This window comes from Oratosquilla oratoria, chromosome 27, assembly GCF_046742065.1.
Source record: "Oratosquilla oratoria isolate Oo_2021 chromosome 27, ASM4674206v1, whole genome shotgun sequence".
In the NCBI taxonomy this organism is placed as follows: Eukaryota; Metazoa; Arthropoda; class Malacostraca; order Stomatopoda; family Squillidae; genus Oratosquilla; species Oratosquilla oratoria.
Genome location: NC_134803.1, coordinates 38,113,240 through 38,140,226, shown reverse-complemented (window position 1 = coordinate 38,140,226; position 26,987 = coordinate 38,113,240). Strand labels below are relative to the sequence as shown.

Here is a 26,987-nt window from a genome sequence, read left to right as displayed (position 1 = left end):
GACTATCTCACACGCAAGAAGACGCACGCACACACGCAAACAGGTATAAACTCCCACGCAGCTTAAACAATGACCATAAGCGCAGCGGCTGGTCCCTAAAGGTAAGGAAAAGACGAAACGGCAACTCGACTTCCTGTCGCCACAGCGTGAGATCCTCCCTACCTCCCTCCGGGGCGGGGTGGGGAAGGCATGCAGCAGCAGCAGCAGCAGCAGCAGCAACAACAACAGTCACACTCATGCTTTACTTGGAAAGCCCGGGTGGTCTTTCTTCCTTTGATTTTGATTACCTCCAAGGTGTTTTGGTCATATCTGCGGTACAATTTAATTAATTATAACCTATTTCGATTAACCCCGTCTGTGTCAGGTGACATTTCTTTTATTCTGATTGTCGCTAGACTATTCTATCTATTTCCGTGGCGCCCTCTCGGAAACGAAGGGATTAAGACGGCGCCATACTGGGTAAGTCTTCGCCAACTGTTGCCAAACTGAGGACACGTTCGTAGTCGGTGACTTCAATGCTTAGGTCCGGAAGAACGTGGTATGTAGATGAATCATGAGTTGGGAAATTTGAAGCAGACGAAAGGATTGACTAAGGCGAGATGCTAGTCAATTTTGCTGAGAGCTACAACATGAGAATAATGAATATTCTTCCAAAAACGCGTTGGTCGCAAACTGGAATTCAAATTCAAAAAGTTCTACAGAACAATTATGTAAAAGATACTTCTGTAGTTTGATTCCATAATGACAGAAAAAAATGCAATAAAATCGGTAGGGCGACTTTATTTCATCCGAAGTCTTGAAGGGATTTTCGGAGTTGATTTGGGAAGTGTTTTTTTTTTTAGCATAATGAAGAACTCTAATCACCTGAGAGTTCTAGAAGGCATTATTATAATTCAAGAATCAGCAGAAGATTTAGAAAATATGCTGAATGATCTCAAGGAGTCTCAAGGTAGATTTAAAGATGGACAAGCATAAAGCCAAAGTAACGTTCTACTAAAGTTCAAAACAAAACAATTATAATTGATGGTGAGGACCTTGAAGGAGTTGAAAAAAATAATTATCTCGAAACTTCCAGAGATCACCTCTTGCCTCTATCATCACGTACCACCGCCGACAGGATCTTTTATGTTGTTATGCCAACAAAACAGACCTAGTCACAGATACGGATCGTTCCAGATGTAATCACAACACAGATGACACCGATCACATCATTCACGTCGTTTTACCCAGACAACAATACAATATCTCCTCCTTTAACGACTTGTGGGAAGATTCGACGGCTGTTACCAATTACCTAGGAGTCGTCGGTCTCCTACAAGAGACCTGCGGCAACGGATTGATCGACTGATTTACTGTTATTTTTGAGATGGGGTACTTTTGGTAGTGCTTTTGAGATTAAAAGGTCGAGAGTAGAGTTTGTTCAAGGCTGCATAGTGGCATGCACGTTCCTACGAGGGGGCATACTACATTAAATTCAATAATCAAATTCCTGTGCTTCAAAAAGGTCTTCATAAGGTGGCACCATCCTATCCCTTTCTGAGAAGGGAATTCCATAACGTTAAACTAAATCCTTTTCATATTCTAGAGATGGGATCCAAGAGATGACTGATGATCTGCAGGCGTGCCAAGAAGATAAGTGTCCTTGACACATAACTTGGCAGGTGTGAGCTCACACATTTATCAAGCAGATGAGAAACATATCCTTTTGGACTGTGTAATCCCTTCATCCATGCCTAATCTCCCTCCATTCACTCCTATCTTTTGCACTATCTTCCAGAGCTGGGAGCGTTCCTCGGTGTCCTAACTATGTATGTGTCCGTCAGGACACAGATGAACGCACCTAGGGACGCGCCCAGCTCTGATATATTCCTTGGTCAACAGACATTTCATTGCACCCAAAGTCTTTTCCAAAATATTTTTCCATCTCATTCTATCGTAATCGGAAGCATACTGGTCTTGCATTCGTTTAGTTGAGGGTTCGAATCCCGGACGCCTTACCGATTCCCAACAGTGACTATTACCTACCCCAACAATCCATGCACATAGAGCAAAGGTGACGGCTTCGGCCGCAGTTACGCGCCTCCTGGCGTAGGCTCCTCACTTTCCCCATAGCTCACTCCATCCACTTTTACTTCCCACACTTTCTTTGCTTGTCTTTCCTCATTCATTCTCTCCATATGCCCAAACCATCTCGGCAGTTTCTGAAGTACCCCGTCTAATAGCTGCCTTCCCACCCATTGTTTTCTATCTATATACCAATAGGCTTCTTCTCCCTTATAAGGGAGGTAGCCTTGTTTTCTGCCTCACTTAAAACCCATTCAGCCATCCTTCCCATCTCAGCACCTTAAAGATAAAGGGTTGCTGTCCTCTACCACACTACTCTGTTCAATTGCAATACTATTTATATATATCACACAAAAAACCCACAGTCAGAGAAAATAAACTTTGAATAAAAAAAGATTCTATATTTCGGCAGAACATAAAAGATCAATTAGGTATGCGCAGGAAAATTCAGCCGTGTTTCTTTATGCTAAAAATAAGGGTAAGGCCAGATTATTTTCATTGTGGTTTCAGGATGGAAATAGTTTGGTCAGCTTTAATTGAGGAATACCCCAACATTAATATTTCTAAAAGACAGTGGACTCCTGGCATTATTTCCCGAGCGGCGGTAAGTAAGCTCGTCCGAAACTTACATCCTTCTCCCACCCTCTCCCCCACCAACCCCATGTTACACCGCGTCTGAGTAATGCCATCAGTCCATGTTCCCTCACATTCTTTTGTATCTGTAGCTTATAAGTCCCAATTGTCCACTGTCTCGTGTACTTTCCTGTGGGTTTCTTGTGTGTTATTTACAAATATGTTACTACATTTCTGTTTAGACACTATATATATATATATATATATATATATATATATATATATACACATATGTACATATATGTATATATATATATATATATATATATATATGTATATATATATATATATATGTATATATATATATATATATATATATTTATATAAATATATGTATATATATACATATATATAAATAAAACAAGAGCTTTTTCCCCCTTATAAGAGAAGTAGCCAAGTCAAAAAGCATGCTTCCACTTCCATCAAGTAAGATATAACTCTTCCACAGCATGGCCCAACAACTGGAGTTGATTTACCCCTGCAATGCTACCATATGGCAACTTGCCTCCTCATCTACTCAGAACAAATTATGAGATAGATAAGAGCGTTCCTTCAGACCATATCATCCCTTCATGCATTCATAATCTCCTTCCATTCATTCCTATCTTCTGCATTCTCTCTTCCCTACCTTTCCAAACCCTCTGTTGGACTTGATTCTTTTTTTTTCATACGTCCAACTCACACTAAAAGGCCCTTTCCCCCATATAATTATGGTGGGTGGCCAAGTCAAATCACATATCCATATCATAAAACTCATTCATCCACCCTCCTATCTCAGCATCTCAAGGATGCCCTGTCCTTGCCACATTCCTTGGGTCAAAAGCAACGTAGTGAGGCATTATCTACTTACCTTGAAGTAAGATTACAAGGATATGAAGTTGCCACATACCATCAGTAACTGACATGATGCTCATGGTACTGTGTAAGATCCATGGTCCCATCACTACATTCAGATTTACCATATGGTGCTGATTGGCCTGCCCCCACATCCACACTGATCCTGATAAATTTTAATGACTGACTACCTTTTAATTCTCTTGATAACGCTAATTATTGCTTCAAGTTTCATTGACTGGAAAACTCACACCCCCACAGTAGCTGGCAAGTCCTCAGGACGTTCCACAGACCTCTCTGGGAAGAAACTTTGGAGTCTGTGCTGTGTTGGTGTTTTTTTCATACATACATATACCAAGGACTTTTTCCTTTTTACAAGGGAGGTAGCCCTTGTAAGGGGGTATCGTATAGGGGGAAAAAGCCCTTGGTATATGTGAAAAGGTACATGTAGTACAATTGAAGTTGACAAGAGATATCTTGGGTCTAGTCCAGAGACCAAGTGTCAACCCTTCTGGGCTGCACCTCCTAATGGAGATAATGGGGTTTACAGGTTTTAAAATGGGCTGCTCTGCTGTGCATCTTGCAGGACTACTACAAGCAGGTACCCATTATTGATCCCACTGCTCTTAACTCCTTTGATAACAGTTCTGGTATTCAAAATACATACATATACCAAGGGCTTTTTCTCCCTTACAAGGGAGGTAGCCAAAGTCAAAAGGCATAATTCCATTCCCACCCACTCCACTCCCATTCACCACCCCTCCCTCCCTCCCTCTTTTCCTGGCTCCCCCTGGATGATGAGCCACCCCCACACCCTGCCCACTGCCCTAGGTCAGAAGCAATGCAACAAGACACAGCACAACTACCAATTTTGTAAAAAAAAATGTATATATGTATGTCTAATTGTATTTAATATTGTTGAATAAACCTATACTACTACTACTACTACTACATCCCCAGCAAGGCCACTTCAATTAATTGGCAACCCCCCCCCTCATGCAGAAAAAGAGATGGGGAGAAACCCCTTCTGGCTGCATAAAAATATCATTCACATACAGTACAACCTCTCCCTAGAGACCCCCTATCTCCCACCCACTTCCTTCCATGCATCACAGCATCATCCATACACAACCATTCTCCACTCACCCCCATCCTCTGTATTCTCCCTTCCTCCCTCAACAAAACATCTGTCTCTTTCTCAACACCCCGTCCACCCTTGGTCGTCCCCTCCATCCACCTCTGCCTTCCACACTTCTTTTACTAAGCTTTCTTCACTCACTCTTTCCATGCATCCAAACCACTCTAACACTCCCTCATCAACCACATCCCCCAACTCCCCCTCCACCCCTGCTCTCCTCCCTACCTCTCACTCCATCCAGCCCAATAACCCCATCACACCTCTCCCAAACACACACAAACTCCTCTCCCACAATCCATGTTTCTGGTATTCAAAATCACTAAAATGAATAACCATGACAATGGGTTACTGTGACCATTAGATTTAATTAAATTTGTGAGAAATTTTAAGCAGAATTCAGCCATTTACTGCTGCTGTCACCCTATTCCTTAAACACAACATCAACCAGCAGGGATACAGTGCTAGTTTAATAGGTGTCAGAGTTTTAGAGAGCTTGACAAAAGCCTGCCATACCTATCATGTTTCTTTATACAGTGGGCTCATTGTAGGACACATGATGATTATTTTGTATTTGCACTCACTAATAATCATAATATAAAATAATCATCAAGCCAAAAAAAAAAAAAAAAAACCTGAACTACAGAACCACTGCGCCCTTGTCAACCAGTAATTTCTGGATACTACCAGCCACTTCAAGTAACCCCTTGTAAGAGACCAATAACAGGTTCTTGCATGTGGTGGTGCCACAAGATGGAACAGTGAAGCTGCCCATTTTCAAAACCTATCAACCTCCTCATCTCCATCAGGGGGTGCAGCCCTTACAGGCTGACACTCAGTCACCAGATTAGGATCTCTCTCCATCAATCTCAACTGTATTTCTTGCATTTTCACACATGGAGAGCTGAAAACCAGTGACTGCTCCCCTTCCCCAAACACTTTCAGAAAGTGACATAGATACAGTCCCACACTAATGCAACACAGACAACAATTCAAAGTTTATTCCCAGAGAGATCTGTGGGAGGGCTCAAAGACAGCTACCAGCCACAGTAAGGCTGTGGGTTTTACACTTGTGAACCTCAATGTGTGAGAGGTAAATGCAAGTGTAGTGGGTATGGGATTGAAGATGGTTAAAGTAAATGGAGAAAATTGAGAGATAAGCCAGTTGTTGTTTGCTGACGACACTGTGCTTGTAGCAGGATCAGAGGAGGGATTGAGGAAGTTAGTGACAGAGTTTGGGAGGGTCTGTGAAAGAAGAAAGTTGAAGATAAATGTGGGTAAAAGTAAGGTGATGAGATATACGAGTACAAGGGGAGAAAGGGACAGCAGACTGAAGTGAGTATTGAGGGAGACTGGAGAAAGTGGATAGTTTTAGATACTTGGGTGTGAATGTGGCAGGAAAGGGAGGTATGGAGGTGGAGGTAGAGTGCAGATTGAGAGAAGCAAGTAAATACATTGGTGGATTAAAAAGTGTAATGAGAAATAGACATTTGGGAATGGATGCTGAGAGGAGATTGTATGGAGTGATTGAATGGACAGCACTGTATGGGGCTTAAAACAAGGAACATAAGAGAGGAAGAGAGTTCATGAATGTGTTTGAGATAAGGTGCCTGAGAAGTGATATACCAAAGGCTTTTTCCCCCTACACGGGGGGTAGCCAAAAAGAAAAAGGCATAGGAACCACTCCCACCCATTCCATTTTCTATATATTCCACTCCCCTCCACCCTCCCTCTTATCTTGGCACCTATTGGATGACAGGTCATCTGTGCATCCTGTCCACTGGATAAAGTGAGAAACAAGGTGAGGAGGAGAACGGGGGTGGAAAGGGAGTTGGGAGATAGGGTGGATGAAAGAGTATTGGGACGGTTTGGACACATCACATAGAAAGAATGAGTGAAGAAATATTAGTAAAAGAGGTGCAGAAGGCAGAAGTGGAAGGAGTGAACATGAGGGGGCAACCAAGGATGAGATGGATGGATGGGGTAAAAGGGGCATTGGGAAAGTGGGGAATGTCTGTTGATGAAGGACAGGAAAGGACAGAAGATAGGGGTGAATGGATGATGCTGTGATGCACGAGGGGGAGTGGGTGGGGGATGGGGGGTGAGGGAGTGTGTGAAAAATAAACTAATGCAGCCCGAAGGGATTTCTTCCCATCTTCTCCATTTCTGCATGAGGGGGTGGAGAGGGGGGTCGCTAATTTAATGAAGTGGCCTTGCTGTGGATGTGATGTGTCTTGCAACACTGCTTCTGACCTAGGGCAGTGGATGAGATGCAGGGATGACCCATCATCCAAGAGGAGCCAAGATAAGAGTGAGGGAAGGGGGTGGATGGGAGTGGAGTTTGTGGGGATGGAATGGGTGGGAGTGGATTTTATGTCTGTTTTTTTGGCTACCTCCCTTGCAAGGGGGAAAAATGCCTTTGGTATATGTATGTGTGAACCTTAATGCAACAATTGAAACCCTTGGTAGTTGAAGGTTAAGGAACTATGACTTTAAGTAAAAACATTTATTTAAAAAACTGTATAAAACATTAAGAACAATTTAATGTTTATACATTAACTTCAATAATAAAGGAACATTTCTACAGTGCATCACCACAAAATAATTTCTGACTCTTATCATGAAAAATATCTATTGTACTGTTATTTTGAGTTTGAGAGACTGTCAACCAATTTTTGCATAAGTTTGAGAAAGCCAATATCTGGATGAACAACTGCATTATTACTAGAGGAGGACATAGCCGGCAGTGGAACAATTTTGCGACCAATCCATCTTCCAAAGAAAGAGTTCTGTGGAAGATAAAAGACTGTAAATATACACATTGAACACAAACCTTATGAAATCTAAAAAAACGAAAGCAGTTTATATAGATATGGAATACACTAGAAATTACAGTTAATCTATTGAGAAATCAACTTTTAAATTGCAGATGAAGTCTGACAGACATGAACCAAACAGCTGAGTGTCCCACTGCCCTGAGTCAAAAACAACATAGCAAGACACAGCACATCCACAACAAGGCCCCACTTTCTGTCCCCTCAAGCAGAAAAATAGACATACATACATATATCAAAGGCTTTTTTCCCCCTTGCAAGGGAGGTAGCCAAAAAACAAGGGCATAAAAACCACTCCCACCCATTCCATCCCTATCACACTCCACTCCCCTCCACCCTCTTCCCTCCCTGTAATCTTGGCAGAAAAATAGACAATGGAGATAAATCCCTTTGGGTTGTGTCAAAATATCATTCACACATAACATTCCCTAACCCCCCCCTCCCTCACTGGCCTCTTCCTTGCATCATAGCATCATCTATACACAGCCATTCTCCACTCATCCCTATTTCCTGCTGTCTCCCTTCCTTGTTCAACAAACATCCTGCTCTTGCTCAACACCCCTTCACCCCATCCATCCCTCTCATCCTTGGTTGCTCCCTCATGTTCACTCCCTCCACCTCTGCCTTTCATACCTCTTTCACTCATTCTTACCATGGATCCAAACCATCCCAATACTCTTTCATCAATTCTATCTACCATTACATACATACACACACACACATACATCTATATACCAAGACCTTTTCCCCCCTTATAAGGGAGGTAGCCAAGTCAAAGGCACATACCTACTCCCACCAATTCCACTCCTATCCACCACCCTTTCTCCCTTCTCATCTTAGCTCCTCATGGATGATGGGTCAGAAGCAATATAGCAAGACACAGTACATCCACAGCAAGGTCGCTTTACTTAATCGGTGAACCCTCCATCCCCTCATACATACATATACATATACCAAAGGCTTTTTTCCCCATTAAACAGGAGGTAGCCAAAAGACAATGCATAGAAACCCCTCCCACCCATTCAATACCCTACATACTCCATTCCCCTCCACCCTCCTCTTATCTTGGCACCTCCTGGATGACGGGTCATCCCTGCATCTTGTCCACTGCCCTGGGTCAGAAGCAATGTCACAAGACACAGCACATCCACAGCAAGGCCACTTCATTAATTCGGCGACCCCCATCTCCATCCCCTCATGCAGAAAAGGAGAAGACGGTGAGAAATCCCTTCGGGCTGTGTCAATTTATTTCTCGTACATACTTCCTCACCCCCCATCCCCACCCACTCCCCCTCATGCATCACAGAATCATCCATACACAACCGTTCTCCATTCACCCCTATCTTCTGTCCTCTCCTGTCCTTCCTCAACAGACATTCCCCTCATCCCCAATGCGCCTTTTACCCCCATCCATCCATCTCATCCTAGGATGCCCCCTCATGTTCACTCCTTCCACACTTCTTTTACTAATCTTTCTTCACTCATTCTATGTGTCCAAACCATCCTAATACTCTTTCATCAACCCTATCTCCCAACTCCTTTTCCTCCCCTGTTCTCCTTCTCACCTCCTCATTTCTCACTCTATCTAGCCTAGTAACCCCCATCATGCTTCTCATGCATTTAATCTCAAACACATTCAAACTCCTCTCTTATGTTCCTTGTTTCTGCCCCATACAGTGCTGTCCATTCAATCACTCCTTCATACAATCTCCTCTTAGCTTCCATTCCCAAATGTCTATTTCTCATTACACTTTTTAATCCACCAAGGCATTTACTTGCTTCTCTCAATCTACATTCTACCTCCACCCCAACTCCTCCCTTTCCTGCCACTTTTGCACCCAAATATCTAAAACTATTCACTTCCTCCAGTCTCTCTCCCTTAATACTTCCAGTCTGCTGTCCCTTTCTCCCCTTGTACATCTCATCACCTTACTTTTACCCACATTCATCTTCAACTTTCTTCTTTCACACACCTTCTCAAACTTTGTTACTAACTTCCTTAATCCCTCTGATCCTGCTACAAGTGCAGTGTCATCAGCAAACAACAACTGGCTTATCTCCCACTCTTCTCAATTTTCTTTAACCATTGCCAATCCCATACCCACTACCCTTGCATTCACCTCTTACATCACACCATCCATGTATAAATTGAACAGCAAGCGACAACACATCCCTGATGAAGTCCCACCTTCACCTCAAACCACTCACTCACTATATATATATATATATATACATATATATATACATATATATATATATATCAAAGGGCCTCTTCCTCCTTATAAGGGAGGGTACTGGCCAAGGCATGCAACCACCCTTCACTAATCCATTTTATTTTAGCTCTTTGTCAATGAAGATTTCTACAAAAAACAAGCTTCTTTTTAATTGAGATTTGTAAAATCAAGCCTCTATTGAGACTTGTTAAATCGAGCCTCTACTGCACCTGTAAGTGGTGAACCTGCATGATGGACATCAGAAAATCTTCTCCCTGCCACCCATACTCAATGACTGTCAATACCCTCAATTCCATTCCATCTGGAGATGCAGCCCTGAGAGGCTGGCACTCAGTCTCTGGACAAAGCCCAAACTCTCTACCAACTTTTATTATATTTACTCCAACTTTTCAACTATGGAGAGCTGACAACCAGTAACCACTCTCTTATAATCTGATAGAGAATGTCCCGCAGTAATGTAATATGGACAACTGTCCAAATTTTTTCCCTGGAGATCTATGGGAATGTGCAAACAACTTTGCCAGTTGCTATGGAGGCGCATGTTTCCAGCCAATAACACTTAAGGTTACAATTAACATCATTTCATCCTCATTACATATTCTCTTTCTGTTATGCTACAGCCAGACAATTCTATTCACCTGAGTTGGCCCCTCCTATGACTGAAAAAGTGTTAACCTGACAACTTACTAGTTCATCCTTAAGGTCCCTTTTGATCCTGTGAGAGTCTCTTGGCGACGTGTCTGGGCTGAGAAGAAACAGGGCTGCCTGTGAGATGAGGAGCAGGAAGGCTTCCTCCATACACTGGGTCAGCAAATCATAATTGAGACAAATTTCTGAAGATCCTCCACCTGATGCCCCCCCTCCTCCTGCTCCTCCCCCACCACGGGCAGGGGAAGCACCTCGAAATTCCTGAGCAAAAAAATAAATAAATAAATAAATAAATAAATAAATAATAAATAAATGAAAAATAAATAAATATATATATATATATATATATATATATATATATATATATATATATATGAATTCATGTGCATGATTATCACACACTTGGTACAATATCTGTAGATATAATCAACCCACAGATTCCTGTGGTATGGCTTATATGTTTTGGTGTAGCAAATCAAAGGTAATTTTATTATCCTATAGTCACTAAACCAATCCAATGCCTTGCTGGGGACTTATGGTCCAAACTGGCTAAGAGGTAGATCAATTAAACAGGGTCTCAATTAATCAAGACCCCATTCAGACTGAGGTCTAGTATTTGTCACAACAAAATCTAAACAATGTAGTACTGTGCCTAGGAAAATAACACACTGACAAGATCATATTTCTTGATTACAGTGGACACTCCAAACTGCTGTCTTCACCAATGAACAAGTTCTTTTTGGAAAATCTTAAGGTGTTAAAAAGTATAAAGCTTAGTTTAAACATGTTGTGTGGATGAGGAGGTGGCTTGTTATATAATGAAGTGGTTGGGCTACAATAGCTCCAGGTGCTGAGCCTTGCTATGGAAGCACCGTCTCCCACCACATTGTCTTAAACTTGAGCAGTGTAGGGGAGAACAGGGCTTGGCTCTTCATCAATGAGGTGCTGAGATGGGAGGGGTGATGAATGGGTGTTTGGATAGGTGTAAGGTAAGTATATGCTTTTACTTGGCAGCCTCCCTGACATGAGGCACAAGGAATTTCTCCCATACAAGAAGGGTGTTCAAGTGAAAGCACAGACTCACTTCATATATATTAAAATCCATTACATGCTCCTTCAATCTAAGCACCTCATGGATGAAAGGTCATGCCTGTCCCTTGCTACATCCATTGGGTTGAGAGAAATGTAGCAAGGCACAGTAATTCTCAGGCAGTGTTAGTTTCACCCTCACTACTTCATCATAGACAGTGAAAATATCTATAAAATTTTATATAATTTCTAACCAGTTCTGGCTTACTTTTTTGTGCAATATTTATATTTCACAGACTATGCAATTACTGGTAAATGTCATCTTGAAGAAGGCATCAAGAATTAGTGAAGGGGTTTAACATAACCTTCAGTAGTTTCGGAGGTCCACTGTATTCCAATCATGACAACATGACTTGGCAGGATATCCAGGCTTACCTTAGGCATTTGACTGTCGTACAAGTCTAATACTAAAATACAGGAGGCAAAGCTTAGTTGTGCATTGGGCTGTTCAGGGGTCAATGGTCGGAAGGAGGGTTCAAGCAGTTGCTGCCATGCCCCAACGTCCACACCAGGCTTGAAGAGCAACTCCGTAATGTCTGGGCTGAAAGCTCGTAATGCTCCCAAACATTCACTCAACACCTGCAAAATATTAATACATTATCACACCATGGTAACAGTTTAATGATAAACATGGAATACATACATGCATGCATATACCAAAAGGCTTTTTCTTCCTTATAAAGGGAGTGATTAAGTCAAAGCTTATGACCAGCTTACACCTATCCAAAACCCATTTGTTGTTCCCCTTCTTATCTTAGTGTCTTGTAGATAAAGAGTTATCCTTGTACCCCACCACACTGCATGGGTCAGGCAATGTAGCAAGACAGCACTACCACAACAGGGCCTGACAGCTGGAGCTAGTTTATTCCCACTAGCTAATTCCATTGTGACCCCACCCCACCCTCATCTACTCAAAATATCTTACCATGCAGATGAGAAGAACATCCCTCTGGGCTAAGCCATCCTTTAATTCATTCACAAACTTTTCCCATTCAATCATATCTATTACACTCACCCTTCACGCTCACATCCAAACTGCCACCATCATTATTCCTTCTATCTCATTAATTTACTTATACCCATATTTACTCTCAACTTCCTCTACTCACACACCCTCCCACTTAGTCACCAAATGTTTCAATCTCTCTTCAGATGCAGCCACAAGCATTGTGTCATACACAAACCAGCTCACCTATATCCTCTCACACTCACCCAACAACAAAATTCAATGAGATGGAAGGGGTGTTAACCCCTTCCATACGGTGCCGCACACGTAGGCGTCATGGACTTAGATCTCGGTGGCAGCAGCCAATGCCAGCCGTACGACGTGTCGTAATAATACTCGCATCATAAAATATAGTCACCGCTTATATCGATCATTCTCTCTTCGCCCGTGAATTTTGATAACCATAGAAAATGCGATTACAAAAGAATTAGAAAGAATGTCATTATGGAGGGGCGACTACAATAAATATAATCAAGACGCCGATATGGCAGCCTCGCGAATACACTCGCTCCCCATGACGCCTACGTGTGCGGCACCGTATGGAAGGGGTGTTAAATGGGTTTTAATGTATAAAAAGTGGGTGTGCAATTTAATTCAGTCACCCCATTATAAAGAGAAAAAGGCTTGTAGTATATATAACATGTTCTTTCAGCATAGCCATAAAATATCTACTTAATAATATACTTCTCACATACCTGTAACAGCTGATTTAGGACAGTTGCTGTGGATGAGCCTATAGTGGAATCTTTACTATTACTACTGTCTGCTCCAGTCAAATCTAGTTGCACAATCTAAAAAAATAAATACAAAAAAATGTAAGTATGGAAAAGCACATAAGATGATGATGAAAAGGTTGAGCTAAAACAAAGGTGCATCATTTCACCATATGGATATTCAACATATGCAGATATGATCCTATGAAGCTACAGCATTCAATCTATTCTTACTTTGCATGTTCTATGACAATGTACTCACATAGTCTGGATACAAATGTAGATGAAAATATATATATATACATAAATATATTCCAAATCACATCCATAATAGAAATACTGATTACCACACACTTACTTTGGGGTGTCGTAAAAGATAAGCTGACACCAAAACACACCGAGCAACTGCCTGAGTGATTTGACTATATGAAGTAGGATTATGTACAATCCACTGGTTACTGTGTGGGGCCAGAGCTGCGGTTACTGCTGCAGCAGCCTCGGCAACCTGGCAGAAGGTAAAAGGGAATGGCTGAGTAAAAACCCACTCATTATATAAATTAAGCACTTCAGTACAACTCAAATTCTTGCGTGCAGCATCGGCTGCCATATGTAATTTGCATCACACTACTCACATTATGAAATATAAAGTCACTGCTGTATTACTTGTTCTCTTTTACTCTGAGTAATAATAAACACAGAAAATGTGATCAAACCAGTTCACAGAATCTGGGGGTAACTCATGTACAACTACAAAAAATATATATAATCAAGATGCCAATGCTGGCATCTCGTGTGACCCATTTGCGCCTAGTGATGCCTACGTAGGCATCATCGTACCAAAGTGGCTAACATCCGTATCATCTCATTTTGAAGGTAATGCAGTGGGGTACAGAAGAGTCTAACACCCAAACCTGGTTTACCCTCACTGCTTCATCATAAAGAACCTCCACCTCATCCATTAAAAAATTATCTCTACACAAATAATTTTTTTCATGTGCAGGAAATGAACAAAATATATTGAACAACTCAACTTTTCAAGGCAAACATTTCTATTACCTTAGGATGAAGATGAGGAGCATGAAGGGCAGCAGTTAATTGGTTGAGGTGAAGACAAACATTGTCTATGGCACCCTCAACTCCTGTCACTCCCTGAGTAGCTAACACTGCACACGATAACCAGATGATTTCTGCTGTACACATGTTACTCACCTACAAAACGGAAAGAAATATCTTGAAAGGGAAAAAAGTTATGCATCACTACTACCAGTATAATACTGACTGTACATAAACACACAACAGTACAGTATAACGTGCTATCTTCTGTATGGTGGCTGTATCTAAGGCATTTGGTGTCTGTTGCCAGGCCAGTGCTATGTTAGTAGTGTTTCAATATAGGGTGGTCACCCGAACATAGATGTGCCAGTAAAATTCTTGTGTGCAACTTGCAGTTGCCGACAAATATATATAAAAAATTACTAGATGAGGAAGGCTTTTATTAGTACAATATTCCTCTTAATAAAGTTCTAACAATGGAAATGTCATAATAATAAAAGCTCCATCTCCACAAGGTGTTTCTTTTGATAGTGCAATATTTGCAATAACACAATACAGATAACAATCCCAATGTTGTTTCCCAACTATGAAAAGGCCCAAGGAACATTTCCAGCTGCTATGGGACATCTAGTTTCCAGTCAGTGAAACTAGAAGCAACAATTATTACTATCAACAATTCAATCTTTTTTCAATATAAAATACAAATAACTACACAGCACCCACCTGTGACGATAATGGTAGGGATATATTGATTGCCACAGTCTCTGTATTCAACTCATCAATTGCTTCTTTAACTTGACTAAGTGTTGACAGTAAGTACAGAATCTCACTTACAAGATCAGGATTTTCTTTCTGAAAATTCAAATAAAAAGTATGAACAACCAGTGACTGATGTAATTTTTCATTGTGTAAATTAAGATTACATACATACATACATATACCAAGGCTTTTTCCCTCATTACACTTTTTAAACCACCGAGGCATTAAGATTAATTTCACAATAACTAAGAGTGTAAAAGGCATCACACACTTCACAATAACTAAGAGTTTAAGTTGTATACATTTCTCACTCACTCACACAAATTGGACATGGTGAGATACAAAGACAGGACAACACAAGTGTAGCTTCCCTTACTGTAAGATACAACTAGGTAAATACACACACACAAATACACACATACACAGTATGGCCCATGAATACTTGTGTACATATTTTTTCTTAAACACTATTAACTCAAATTCTTCCAATAGACATCATGTTCCCTCCACTTTTATTCCTTTCTGGTGCATCATACTTCCTTATTAAATATAAGAAACTGTAAAACACTGGTTGACATACATATCATTGTGATTGCCCCTTAATTATCAGACTTTCTTTCCATAGGACTCTACTTCTGATAAGTTTTCTACTCACTGTAAATCATTAAACACTAATCATGAAGAGACCTTATAAAGAAGTCTATAGAATCTTCCTCTGAAAAATGACCAAAGAAATAACATAAAACTTACAGCCCAAATCACAAACATGTACCCTCACCTGAACATGTATCTTTGCTGCATGAAGGAGGGCAGAGATGACTGCATGCGTCTGAATATAAGGAAGAAATACATCCTTTGGGCAACGCAGAAGACATTCATGTAGTAATCCGACTGTCAGCTTGAGTACAGAGACTGGGGTGGACTCCCGGCTACAGTACTGGTAAGCGAGACTACAAACTGGGTCTAGAAGTGGCTGCACAGCACCAGCTAATTAAGATAAAGAAAAATGTTATTTTATTTAACTTTTGGATGGAGTGAATATGAGGGGAGGACCAAGGATGAGATGGATGGATGGGGTGAAAGGGGCATTGGGAAAGAGGGGAGATGTCTGTTGAGGAAGGAAGGGAGAAGACAGGAGTGTGAGTGGAGAGTGGCTGTGCATGGATGATGCTGTGATTCATGGAAGGGAGTGGGTGGGGGATGGGAGGGGGTTAAGGAGTAAGTGTGAATGATATTTTGATACAGGGATTTCTCTCTCTTTTCTTTTTCTCTATGAGGGGATGGAGGGGGGGTTGCCGAATAAATGAAGTGGCCTTGTTGTGGATGTGCTGTATCTTGTTGCATTGCTTCTGACCCAGGGCAGTGGGCGAGATGGGATGACCCATCATCCAGGAGGAGACAAGAAAAGAGGGAGGGAGGGGTGGTGAATGGGAGTGGAATATGTGGGGATGAAATGGGTGGGAGTGAATTTATACCTTTGTCTTTGGCTACATATAGCCATCTCTCTCATTTATGAAATGTCTTCCCATTCCCCATCACACTACCTGGGTCAAAAGCAATGTAGTAGGGCACAGCTCTTCCACAGGAGAACACAAAACCCAAAGTTGTTTTACTCCCACCACATCATCATATGGTGAACCCTCCTCCTCATGAACTCTGAATAATTTATGAATCAAATGAGAGGAATATACCTTCAGGTTGAGTCATTCCTTCATCCATTCACATTCTCCCTTGATTCACTCCTTTTTCACTCTCCTTTCCCTACTTGTGAAGTATTCCACCTGTATCCAAAGTCTCCTTCACCTAATCCATTCATTTCATTTTTGGTTTTCATCCCAAAGACATAATGTCCACTTCTGCTATCCACACTACCTTCAGTAGTTTTCCCTCATTTATTCTTTCCATTCCAAATGGATGGAAAGACTAAAGGAGGAAAAGCTACTATGGACAACAGAAGTGGACAGAATGACTGTAAGGGGGAAAAAGCCTCCAGCACTATTTGATTTATTCTATTTTGCAGCACCCTTCCCACTCCCCATTTTCAGCTTCATCCCTATATTTCTCATTCTTTCTATTCTCATTATATCTACCAGTATCTGTTTCTTAAATACCTCATCTCATAAGACCATGGTGGAGCACTAATACACTTACCAGAGGCTGAGGTGCTGAGCTTTGTGTTTGTCAGGGCCAGAAGAACAGCTCCAAGGAAAAGGGCGTGACACTGGGCAGGAATGTGAGGCATTCCAGCACGAGTTCGACTCAATAGCTGACCAAGTTTCCCAAAAATGCTCTCGTCATCCACTAGGAGCCTTGTTAGAGAGATCCAGTATCAGTAAACAATATATCTACAAATATTATTAATAATCATCTTCAAAACCCATCAACATCCTCGCATGGTAGGTGATTAGTTATGTGTTTGTGAGAAGAAAGATGTGATGTTTTAGCACCGAGTGTAAAATAAACCATTTAATTGGTTTCTATGGTAAAACTTTCACAATAATATCTCCATAGCACACTAAACACGTGAAGTGTACTTACGGTCCACAGTTCTTGACCAACGAGAGGTAAAGTTCTCCTAAGACAATCAAAAGTTCACTGTTGGGTTCACTTTCTTCAAGCTGCTCCTGTATCACCTCCAGCACATCCATGGCAATTGTATTCTGCAAATATTAGGTAAATTATTTCATGGCCCAGATGGTAAGTTGACAACATAACAATGACATCCCCATTTGGCCCTATTTTGCTAACTTTTATAAGAGAATCACCAAAGAAAAATCCTCAACTTGAAGCCCTCTATCTATGTTAGCTATGTTAACAATATCTTCATCAGCACACAAGACACTTACCATGCCCCACACCTTGCCAAATATTCAAAGACTACTGGTACTTTAGCCCTCAATTTTATCTTTGAGCTACAAAACATCAATGGTACCCTCCCATTCCTAAGCACCTTCACTGGCACCTCTTCTGGTCTTTTCACAAAAGAAACAAAACTTGGTTTCTACTTCACTGGTAAGAGTGAATACCCAAAGTGCAGTGCCACTTTTGAACTAGTTGCTGTCTCCCATTGTAGCACATGGACTGCAACAACATATATTCCATCCCACATTCCACAACACATACATATACCAAAGAATTTTTCCCCCTTATAAGAGAAGTAGCCAAAACACAAAAGCATAAAAACACAACACACACATCCAAAACCCACTTATCATCCCTTTTATCTTACCCCTCTGTGAACGAATGGTCCTACCCATCCACTACCCACTGCTTAGGTCAAAAGCAATGCAGCATGACAAAGCCCCTCCTCAGCAGGGCCCAACAGCTGAGGCTGGTTTACCCCCACTGCTCCATTACATGGTGACCTTCTCCCTTGTGTTCCTGTTCCATGAACACCTCCCATATAGGGTAGTGATTGCATAAGATATGTACATCCAAAACTTTTTTATGATATGAGATTAATCTACACTCAAAAGAAAAATAATGGTCACTCCAACTTCTAATATCCTTCCTTTCTACTACATACTTTTTCCCCCTTACAAGGGAAGTAGCCAAAAAACAAAGGTATAAAAACCACTCCCACCCATTCCATCCATAACATACTCCATTCCCCTCCACCCCCTTCCCTCCCTCTCATCTTCGCACATCCTGGCACCTAAATCTCTCCTCTCCCACCTCTATGATTCTATTTCTTTTGTACATTATTGTCCCCAATGGCAGAAACACTGGTTAGTGATGAAATACAATCCAATCAACATCATAACCTCTACCTAGAGGTGCAGCTTCAAGAGTGTGGTGCTCAGTTTCCAGATCTATCTCAATCTACTTTGACTGTCTTTCCTCCTTTCTTCCACACAAAGAGAACTGATAACTAGTAATTACTTCCCTCCTTCTACCAGCCAGTGACACAGAAACAGACCTACACTAATACAATACAGATAAGAGTTCAATGTTTCTCATCAAAGATTTATGAGAGAACCCTAGAACTACTGCTGACTACTGTGGGGCTCTGAGTTTCCAGTCAGTGAAACTTGAAGCAACAATTATCATTTGACATTATGGATATTGATCAGTGCAAAATATGCATCATAAAACATTTATATCTATCTATATACCAAATGCTTCTTACACCTTATAAGGAAGGTAGCCAGCCAAGGTATTCGACCACTCCCATCTATCACCCATTTGTTTCCTTTTCATACATATATAAATGGCAATACACCTAATTTTACCTTTTGAGATTTGGTTAAGACCTCTTTTGCCCTTACAACAATGACCACCAGCAGGTCTCGCCACGAAGAGAGGAGTTGCATGTAGCCTTTTGCTTCCATTTGAGTCTGTCTCATCACATGCTGTCAAAAAGAAAGTTATCAATCAAAAGTACATGCAAGCTGATACTGCTGGATTACCTACACATATACCATGCTGCTCTACACATAAACAACATCATAAAAGATTATGTAATACAAGCTAAATTTATTCATAACAATAGGAACTTCCCAACAATTACTTACCTTTGACCATTTGCAAATTAGATTTGCTTTTTCATCAGTCATTTCTTTCATGACCTTATCTAGGTTACCGGGAACTTTTTCAGTTACCATGAAGTACTCTAGAGCAACTACCCGCATAGTGTTTGCCACAACTGCATCAGACACCTCACCTGGAAAAGAATTAATTTGATCTTCCCGTTAACAAGATGTCTTTTGGGAGGGAAACTAGAATTAAAAATATGTATGCATAAACACAAAAACCACAAACATATAATGATGTTACTGTAATAAACATCCTCACACAGATTTCTCATTTGGTTAGTATTTAATATATAGATATTTTCAAATTTTATATCATCAATTCCATTTCAAATCTCTAAGGTCTTCTCTTTCTCCACTTTTTTAGTTCAAATATTTTAATCAGTTTTAACTTCTAAATCAAATATTACTATAAATAAGAGTATTTTTAATGTCTACAAAAATAACCCTATTTTCCGCATGAGATATCGATCACCTTAGAACAGAACCATATGATGAGGTATTCTTTCACTTGTTATGACTGTCATCATACAATTTATTTTAATTGAGGGCAATTCCCTATGTATGGAAAAGGCTTGAGAAAACATCAAATTTTTCACTTATTTTTGTACTGGGTAAGTTATCACAAAGACAAAAGATCACTATATGTAGCTAAGCTCGAATTTTCTGGTTCAGGTCGATTTTGTTATAAAAAATGGAATCAAGTCTCACCTAGTTTGGTCTTGGTGAGAGGATGAGTAAGAACTGTCCAGAAGTCTTTGTTTTCACGTAGATGTGTCTTGGCAACGTTGTAGTTTTTACTCCACAGGGAATGCATCAACTCTGTAATTGCTCCCACAAGGTCACGACTACTGCTACTTGTACACTGAGGAAGCAACAGTAAATACCACTGATTAACAATGAATTAATGATAAATATTAGGACAATCTACTGAATTATCATTTCATAGGTACTGTATTTGTTCGGGCTTTAGATGTACTGATCATAGCAAAATACATCACTAGAAGGAGTTTAACATTACAGACTGCCTCACTATCCAGTAAAAGTGTCTGGAAGAAGCCAAAAGAAACACAAGTTGTATACCTACAGATGGCAAATGGTTAATTTACCTGAGCATGCTTTTCTAGCAGGATTACCAGAGTCTCCAAACAAGGATCTGGTGGAGTGATGAAACTGCGCATCAAACCTGGCTGATGTGTGGTGGCAGCAGTGAGTAGTTGCACAATAGCCACTTTAACTTGCACGTCCTCAGCAGCTGCATCAAGACGAGTCAGCAATGCATCACGTATCCCTTCTGCTTCAGCGCCCAAACAAGCAACAAGTGGTACATCCAATTCCTGCAGCATATAATGTGCTTATTAGTCCTGCACTAAAATGTAATCATATCATTGCTCAGTCAGCTAAAATTGTTTTCACTTTCTTCACCCACTCACCCACACACACACAAAATTCTTACTCTTTCCATACCTGTTACATAGATCCCTTTCATTGCATTCAACATGACAATTTTCTAAACCATGAAAAAAAATGGTCTACTGTGTATCTTATACAAAAACAGATGGAGGCATGAAGGAAAAACCATAAAAGAAATAGTCTACCATGCATCTCACATAGAAATAGACATGAAGGAAACACATAGATTTTTACTTGACTTAATAGCGATGAATTAGGAAGGTGGAAGACTGTATGACCAACAAATAGCTCACCAAATCCTTTTCCAAAAATATCTTGGCCTGCTTACCTGTGCAAATTTAGCCAGAATTTTGAGGGCAAGATTTGGCAGTCTGGGGTCCACGCTGTGGTAGATATATCGAGCAACTAGAAGAGCTAAATGAGGTTTGCCAGCATTAGTTCCTAAAGATTTCAAGGACTCGATCTGACTAAGAAGCAAGGCCACACCACTCTTACCCTCAATGGGAAAAGAGGTTAACCTGAGAAGAAATTCAGGGTAATAATTACTTTCACATGGTTAGCAAGTTCATCAGCATATTTTGCACTATTCCTAAATTTATGTTGCTTGAATGCAATTGACTACATTTAAAATGTTTGAATAATTAGCTTTGAAAACAACACAACACAGAATAGCCCTAGCTACTGAAGAAAATTGTCCCTAATACAATCATCACACAAAAGACACTGAACACCTCCTTCATTGCCCAACTCTGAGTTTACCCAGACAGCAACACAATATCTCTTCTTTGCGTAACTTGTAATTTGCAGTGTAGACCAGCAACTAGTGTTGGTTACTTGGGAGCCACTGGTCTCCTGCAAGAGAGACCTGGGCAAATGGATTCTTTGACAGATACTGCACTCTCTCTATTCTGCTCCATTGACGTCTTCACACATCCAATGTATCATAAGACCTCTCCCCCATTATAAGGGAGGTAGCCAGCCAAGGCATGCAGCCAGCATTCACCCATCCCTAACCCATTTGTTTTCCCTTTTATCTTTGGTCATTTTTTTTTTTGAGACCTCACATCCTTTCTGGGGAAAGGCCTTTTTGATATATCATGTATTATTATTATTATTTTTGACTGAGAGGATTATTATATGTACATACATACACATACCAAAGGCTTTTTCCCCCTTACAAGGGAGGTAACAAAGGCATAAAATCCACTCCCACCCATTCCATCCCTACATACTCCACTCCCATTCACCCCCCCTCCCTCCCTCTTATCTTGGCTCCTTCTGGATGACAGGTTATCCCTGCATCTCATCCACAGCACTGAGTCAGACGCAGTGTCGCAAGACACAGCACATCCATAGCAAGGCTGCTTCATTTAATTGGCAACCCCCCCTCCTCCTCCTTCCCCTCATGCAGAAAAAGAGAAGACAGGAGAAAGAAGTTGAAGGCAAAGTGGGTAAAAGCAAGGTGATGAGATGTACAAGGGGAGAATGTGAAAGCAAATTGGAAGTGAGTATTAAGGGAGAGAGATTGGAGGAAGTGGATAGCTTTAGATACTTGGGTACAAATGTGGCGGGAAAGGGAGGAGTGGAGGTGGAGGTAGAATGTAGATTGAGAGAAGCAAGTAAATGTCTTGGGGGATTAAAATGTGTAATGAGAAATAGACATTTGGGAATGGATGCTAAGAGGAGATTATATGAAGGAGTGATTGAGTTGACTGCACTGTATGAGGCAGAAACATGGAACATAAGAGAGGAAGAGAGGAAGATTTTAAATGTGTTTGAGATGAAATTCCTGAGAAATATGGTAGGGGTTACTACTAGGCTGGAAAAAGTGAGTAACAAGGAGGTGAGGAAAAGAGTGGGGGTGGAAAAGGAGTTGGGAGATACGGTCAATGAAAGGGTATTGGGATAGTATGGACACATGTAAAGAATGAGTCAAGAAAGATTAGTAAATGAGATCTGAAAGGCAGAGGCAGAAGGAATGAACATGAGGGGGTGACCAAGGATGAGATGGATGGATGGGATAAATGGGGCATGGGGAAAGAGGGGAATGTCTGCTGAGAAAGGAAGGGAGAAGACAGAAGATAGGGGTGAGTGGGGAATGGTTAGGTATGAATGATGCTGTGGAGTATGTGTGAATGATATTTTGACGCTTCCCAAAGGGATTTCTCTCCATCTTCTCTTTTTCTGCATGAGGGGATGGAGCGGGGGTTTGCCGATTAAATGAAGCAGCCTTGCTGCAGATGTGCTGTGTCTTGCTACATTGCTTCCGACCAAGGGCAGTAGGCGAGATGCAGGGATGACCTGTCATCCAGGAGGAGCCGTGAAAAGAGGAGGGGAGGGGTGGTGAATGGGAGTGGAGTATGTGGAGATGAAATGGGTGGGAGTGGATTTATGCCTCTGACTTTGGCTACCTCCCTTGTAAGGGTGAAAAAGCTTTTGGTATATGTATTATTATTACAAATAATAATGCATACATATAACAAAAGTTCCTTTCTCCTAATAAGGGTATGAACTTATCAAGGTATATACCCACCCTTCACCCATCCCAGACCCCTCCAACACCTTTTTTGTAGTTTTTTCTTTCTTAGCTCCTTGTGGGTGAAAGGTCATCATGTCTTCTACCGACTACTTGGGTCAGAAGCAAAGTACCAAGATAATAATAAATCTATACTCTCAGGGCCTCTTCTCCCTTATAAGGAAGATGCCCAGCAAAGGCATATGGAATATAATAATACTATACCTAGGTCTCTTAGTCCAACACTTGCCAACTGCCACGAGTGTGGACATTTGGGCCCAGTGTATAAACACACTCCAGGAATTGGTGTTGTTTTATGTCCTGGGCCAATTCCCAAAGTGGGTTTATGTCCTGGACCCAAATGTCTGCACAAGTGGAAGTTGGTGAGTGTTGGATTAAAAGACCTAGGTGTACACTGCAAAATTAGTGTGTCTTGCTGCATTGACATTGATCCAAGTGGTGTGGCACTGTGTCTCACTGCCCTGCCTTTGATTTGAATTGTGTGGTGCTGTCTGGCTGTGTTACTTTTGACCTATGTGGTCTTGCAAGGGCCAGTGGTAACAAATTGGTATTGGATAGGTATAGTGGGTGTATACTCTGAGTGGCCAATCCCAATTACAAAGGGGAGAAGGCCTTTTGGTATGTACATATGTCAAAAATGCATGGAAATCCAAAGCAAGTAACAAAACACATATTCGACTATTGTAATCACTAGTGTCTTATGAATACATGTAGCATTCAAATGTGTCCATTTTCATACCTGTATAATATGGAAAGAGCCAACTTCACAGTTCGGGTAAGTTGCTGAGACTGACCACTATCCCATGCCTGTTCCTCCTGCATGATGGATTCTAAACTGCTGTAGCCACTGGCAAGTACAGTCAACAGTGTGATGCCAGGAGCAGCTAACAACAGGAAGTTGGCTACCAAATCCTTCAATTCTTGTTCTGCCAAAAGATGAATCATGTATCACCAAGTATAATGCTAATGGATTATCTCCCCTTGTTCCTACTTCTCACCTCACATTTTTTGTATATATGTATATGTCTTCTACTATGTACTCAATCTGCTGAAAAGGATCACATTTAGTGATCGAAATATACAGAACTATCGACGTTAGTGTCTTCTTTTCCAATGGTGGGATAAAAGTAGGTACATGCCTTTGACTTGGCTACCTCTTAGTATATGGATATTTTAGAGCCATGAAAATCATCACTGGCTCACTGATGGCTTTGGACATCCAAATGATGAAACCCATGGCAACAGTTATCATCATTTTCATGCAACTGTAATAACAAAGCTCCTTACCTAGTTCTGGGGCCACAAGTGTGTTATGGATGAGGGACAGGCACGCTTGCAAGACTGCTATGCGCTCATTGGGAGAGTAACAGTACCACTGCAGCAGCATAGGCAACACTTCTTGTACAACAAAAACGACCCCACCACGCACGACACTCTTATTGACTCCACACTGGAAGGAAAAGTACAAAAGAAATAATTCAATCCATAACAGATCAATTTACAATAAATTAATAAGATAAATTAAAAAGGCAGTAAGAAAACACTGTATCATGCTTTGAATGTAACAGGAATGATGTAAATTATGGATATCTATATATATATATACATATACCAAAGGCTCTTTCTCCCTAACAAAGGAGATAGCCATAAAACAAGGGCATAAAATACACTCCCACCCATTCCATCCCACATACTCCACTCCCATTCACCCTCCTCCCTCTTATCTTGGCACCTTCTAGATGATGGGCATCCCTGCATCTTGCCTACTGCCCTGGGTCAGAGGCAGTGTTGCAAAACACAGCACACCCACAGCAAGGCTGCTTCATTAAATCAGCGACCCCCTCCTCTCCGTTCCCTCACACAGAAAAAGAGAAGATGGGGAGAAATTCCTTCAGACTGCATCAAATTATTTTTTTTCCCTTACCCCCCATCCCCTACTCACTCCCTTTCATGTATTACACCATCATTCATACAAAAACATTCTCCATTCACCCCTATATTCTGTCTTTACCCATCCTCTCAACAAACATTTCCCTCTTCCCAATGCTCCTTTTATCTCATCCATCCATTTCATCCTTTGTCACCCCCTCATGTTCACCCCTTCTACCTCTGCCTTCCACACCTCTTTTACTATCTTTCTTTACTCATTCTTTCCATGTGTCAAAATCATCCCAATACTCTTTCATCAACCCTATCTCCCAACTCCCTTTCCCCCCCCATTCTCCTCCTCAACTCCTCATTTCTTACTCTATCCAGCCTAGTAACCCCTATCATACTTCTCACACACCCCATCTCAAAAACATTCAAAATCCTCTCTTATGTTCCATGTTCCTGCCCCACACAGTACTGTTGGCACAATCACTCCATACAACCTCCTCTTAGCATCCATTCCCAAATGTCTATCTCTCATTACACTTTTTAATACCCCAAGTCATCTACTTCTCTCAATCTACATTCTACCTCTACTCTCACTCCTCCCTTTCTTGCCACATTCACACCCAAGTATCTAAAACTATCCACTTCCTCTAGTCTCTCTCTCCCTTAATACTCACTTCCAGTCTGCTGCCACTTTCTCCCCTGGTACATCCCATCTCCTTACTTTTACATACATACATACATACATACATATACCAAGGCTTTTTCCCCCTTACAAGGGGGGTAGCCAAAAAGAAAAAGGCATAAAATCATTCCCCCCCATTCCATCCCTGAATACACTCCACACCCCTCCACCCTCCCTCTTATCTTAGCACCTCCTGAATGACGGGTCATCCCTGCACCTATTCCACTGCCCTGGGTCAGAAGCAGTGTCGCAAGACACAGCACATCCACAGCAAGGCCGCTTCATTAAATCGGCGATCCCCCATTGCATAAAATGAGAGGACAGGGAGAAATCCCTTTGGGCTGCGTCAAATTTTGCTCACACATACTACCTCACCCCCCATCCACCCGCCCATTCCACCTCATGCAATCACAACATCATCCATATACAACCATTCTCCATTCACCCATGTCTTCTGTCCTCTCCCGTCCTTCCTTACTTTTACCCACATTTATCTTCAACTTCCTTCTTTTGCACACCCTCCCAAACTCAACTTCCTCAATCCCTCCTCTGATCCTGCTACAAGCACAGTGTTGTCAGCAAACAACAACTGGTTCATCTTCCACTTTTTTCCTTTTACTTTAACCATCTCCAGTCCCCACTAAGTGAAAAACCCACAGCACAATCACTCCTTCATACAATCTCCTCTTAGCATCCATTCCCAGATGTCTATTTCTCATTACACTTTTTAATCCCCAAAGACATTTACTTGCTTTTCTCAATCTACATTCTACCTCCACTCCTCCCTTTCCTGCCACATTCCCACCCATCTAAAACTATCCACTTCCTCCAGTCTCTCTCCTTTAATATTCACTTCCAGTCTCCTGCTACTTTCCCCCCTTGTACATCTCATCATCTTACTTTTACATACATACATACATATACCAAAGGCTTTTTCCCCCTTA

The 26,987-nt window shown here is 41.2% G+C and overlaps 1 protein-coding gene across 1 annotated transcript in view; it reads right to left on the bottom strand.

The window, feature by feature from the left end:
* Positions 1–7,163: 7,163 nt before the first annotated feature.
* The window catches only part of Nup188 (nuclear pore complex protein Nup188), a 31,658-nt gene continuing 11,834 nt past the window's right edge, over positions 7,164–26,987 (bottom strand). The window contains exons 13-29 of the mRNA XM_076210466.1: positions 24,771–24,933; positions 24,223–24,409; positions 21,276–21,465; positions 20,644–20,871; positions 20,246–20,399; positions 19,517–19,665; positions 19,235–19,354; positions 17,541–17,662; positions 17,154–17,311; positions 15,781–15,989; positions 14,967–15,095; positions 14,247–14,399; positions 13,549–13,695; positions 13,173–13,268; positions 11,847–12,050; positions 10,422–10,643; positions 7,164–7,455 (exon numbers count right to left, since the gene is read on the bottom strand). Coding sequence (XP_076066581.1) covers positions 7,309–7,455; positions 10,422–10,643; positions 11,847–12,050; positions 13,173–13,268; positions 13,549–13,695; positions 14,247–14,399; positions 14,967–15,095; positions 15,781–15,989; positions 17,154–17,311; positions 17,541–17,662; positions 19,235–19,354; positions 19,517–19,665; positions 20,246–20,399; positions 20,644–20,871; positions 21,276–21,465; positions 24,223–24,409; positions 24,771–24,933 — 2,778 coding nt within the window. The 3' untranslated portion in view covers positions 7,164–7,308. The remainder of the gene's footprint in view (positions 7,456–10,421; positions 10,644–11,846; positions 12,051–13,172; positions 13,269–13,548; positions 13,696–14,246; positions 14,400–14,966; positions 15,096–15,780; positions 15,990–17,153; positions 17,312–17,540; positions 17,663–19,234; positions 19,355–19,516; positions 19,666–20,245; positions 20,400–20,643; positions 20,872–21,275; positions 21,466–24,222; positions 24,410–24,770; positions 24,934–26,987) is intronic.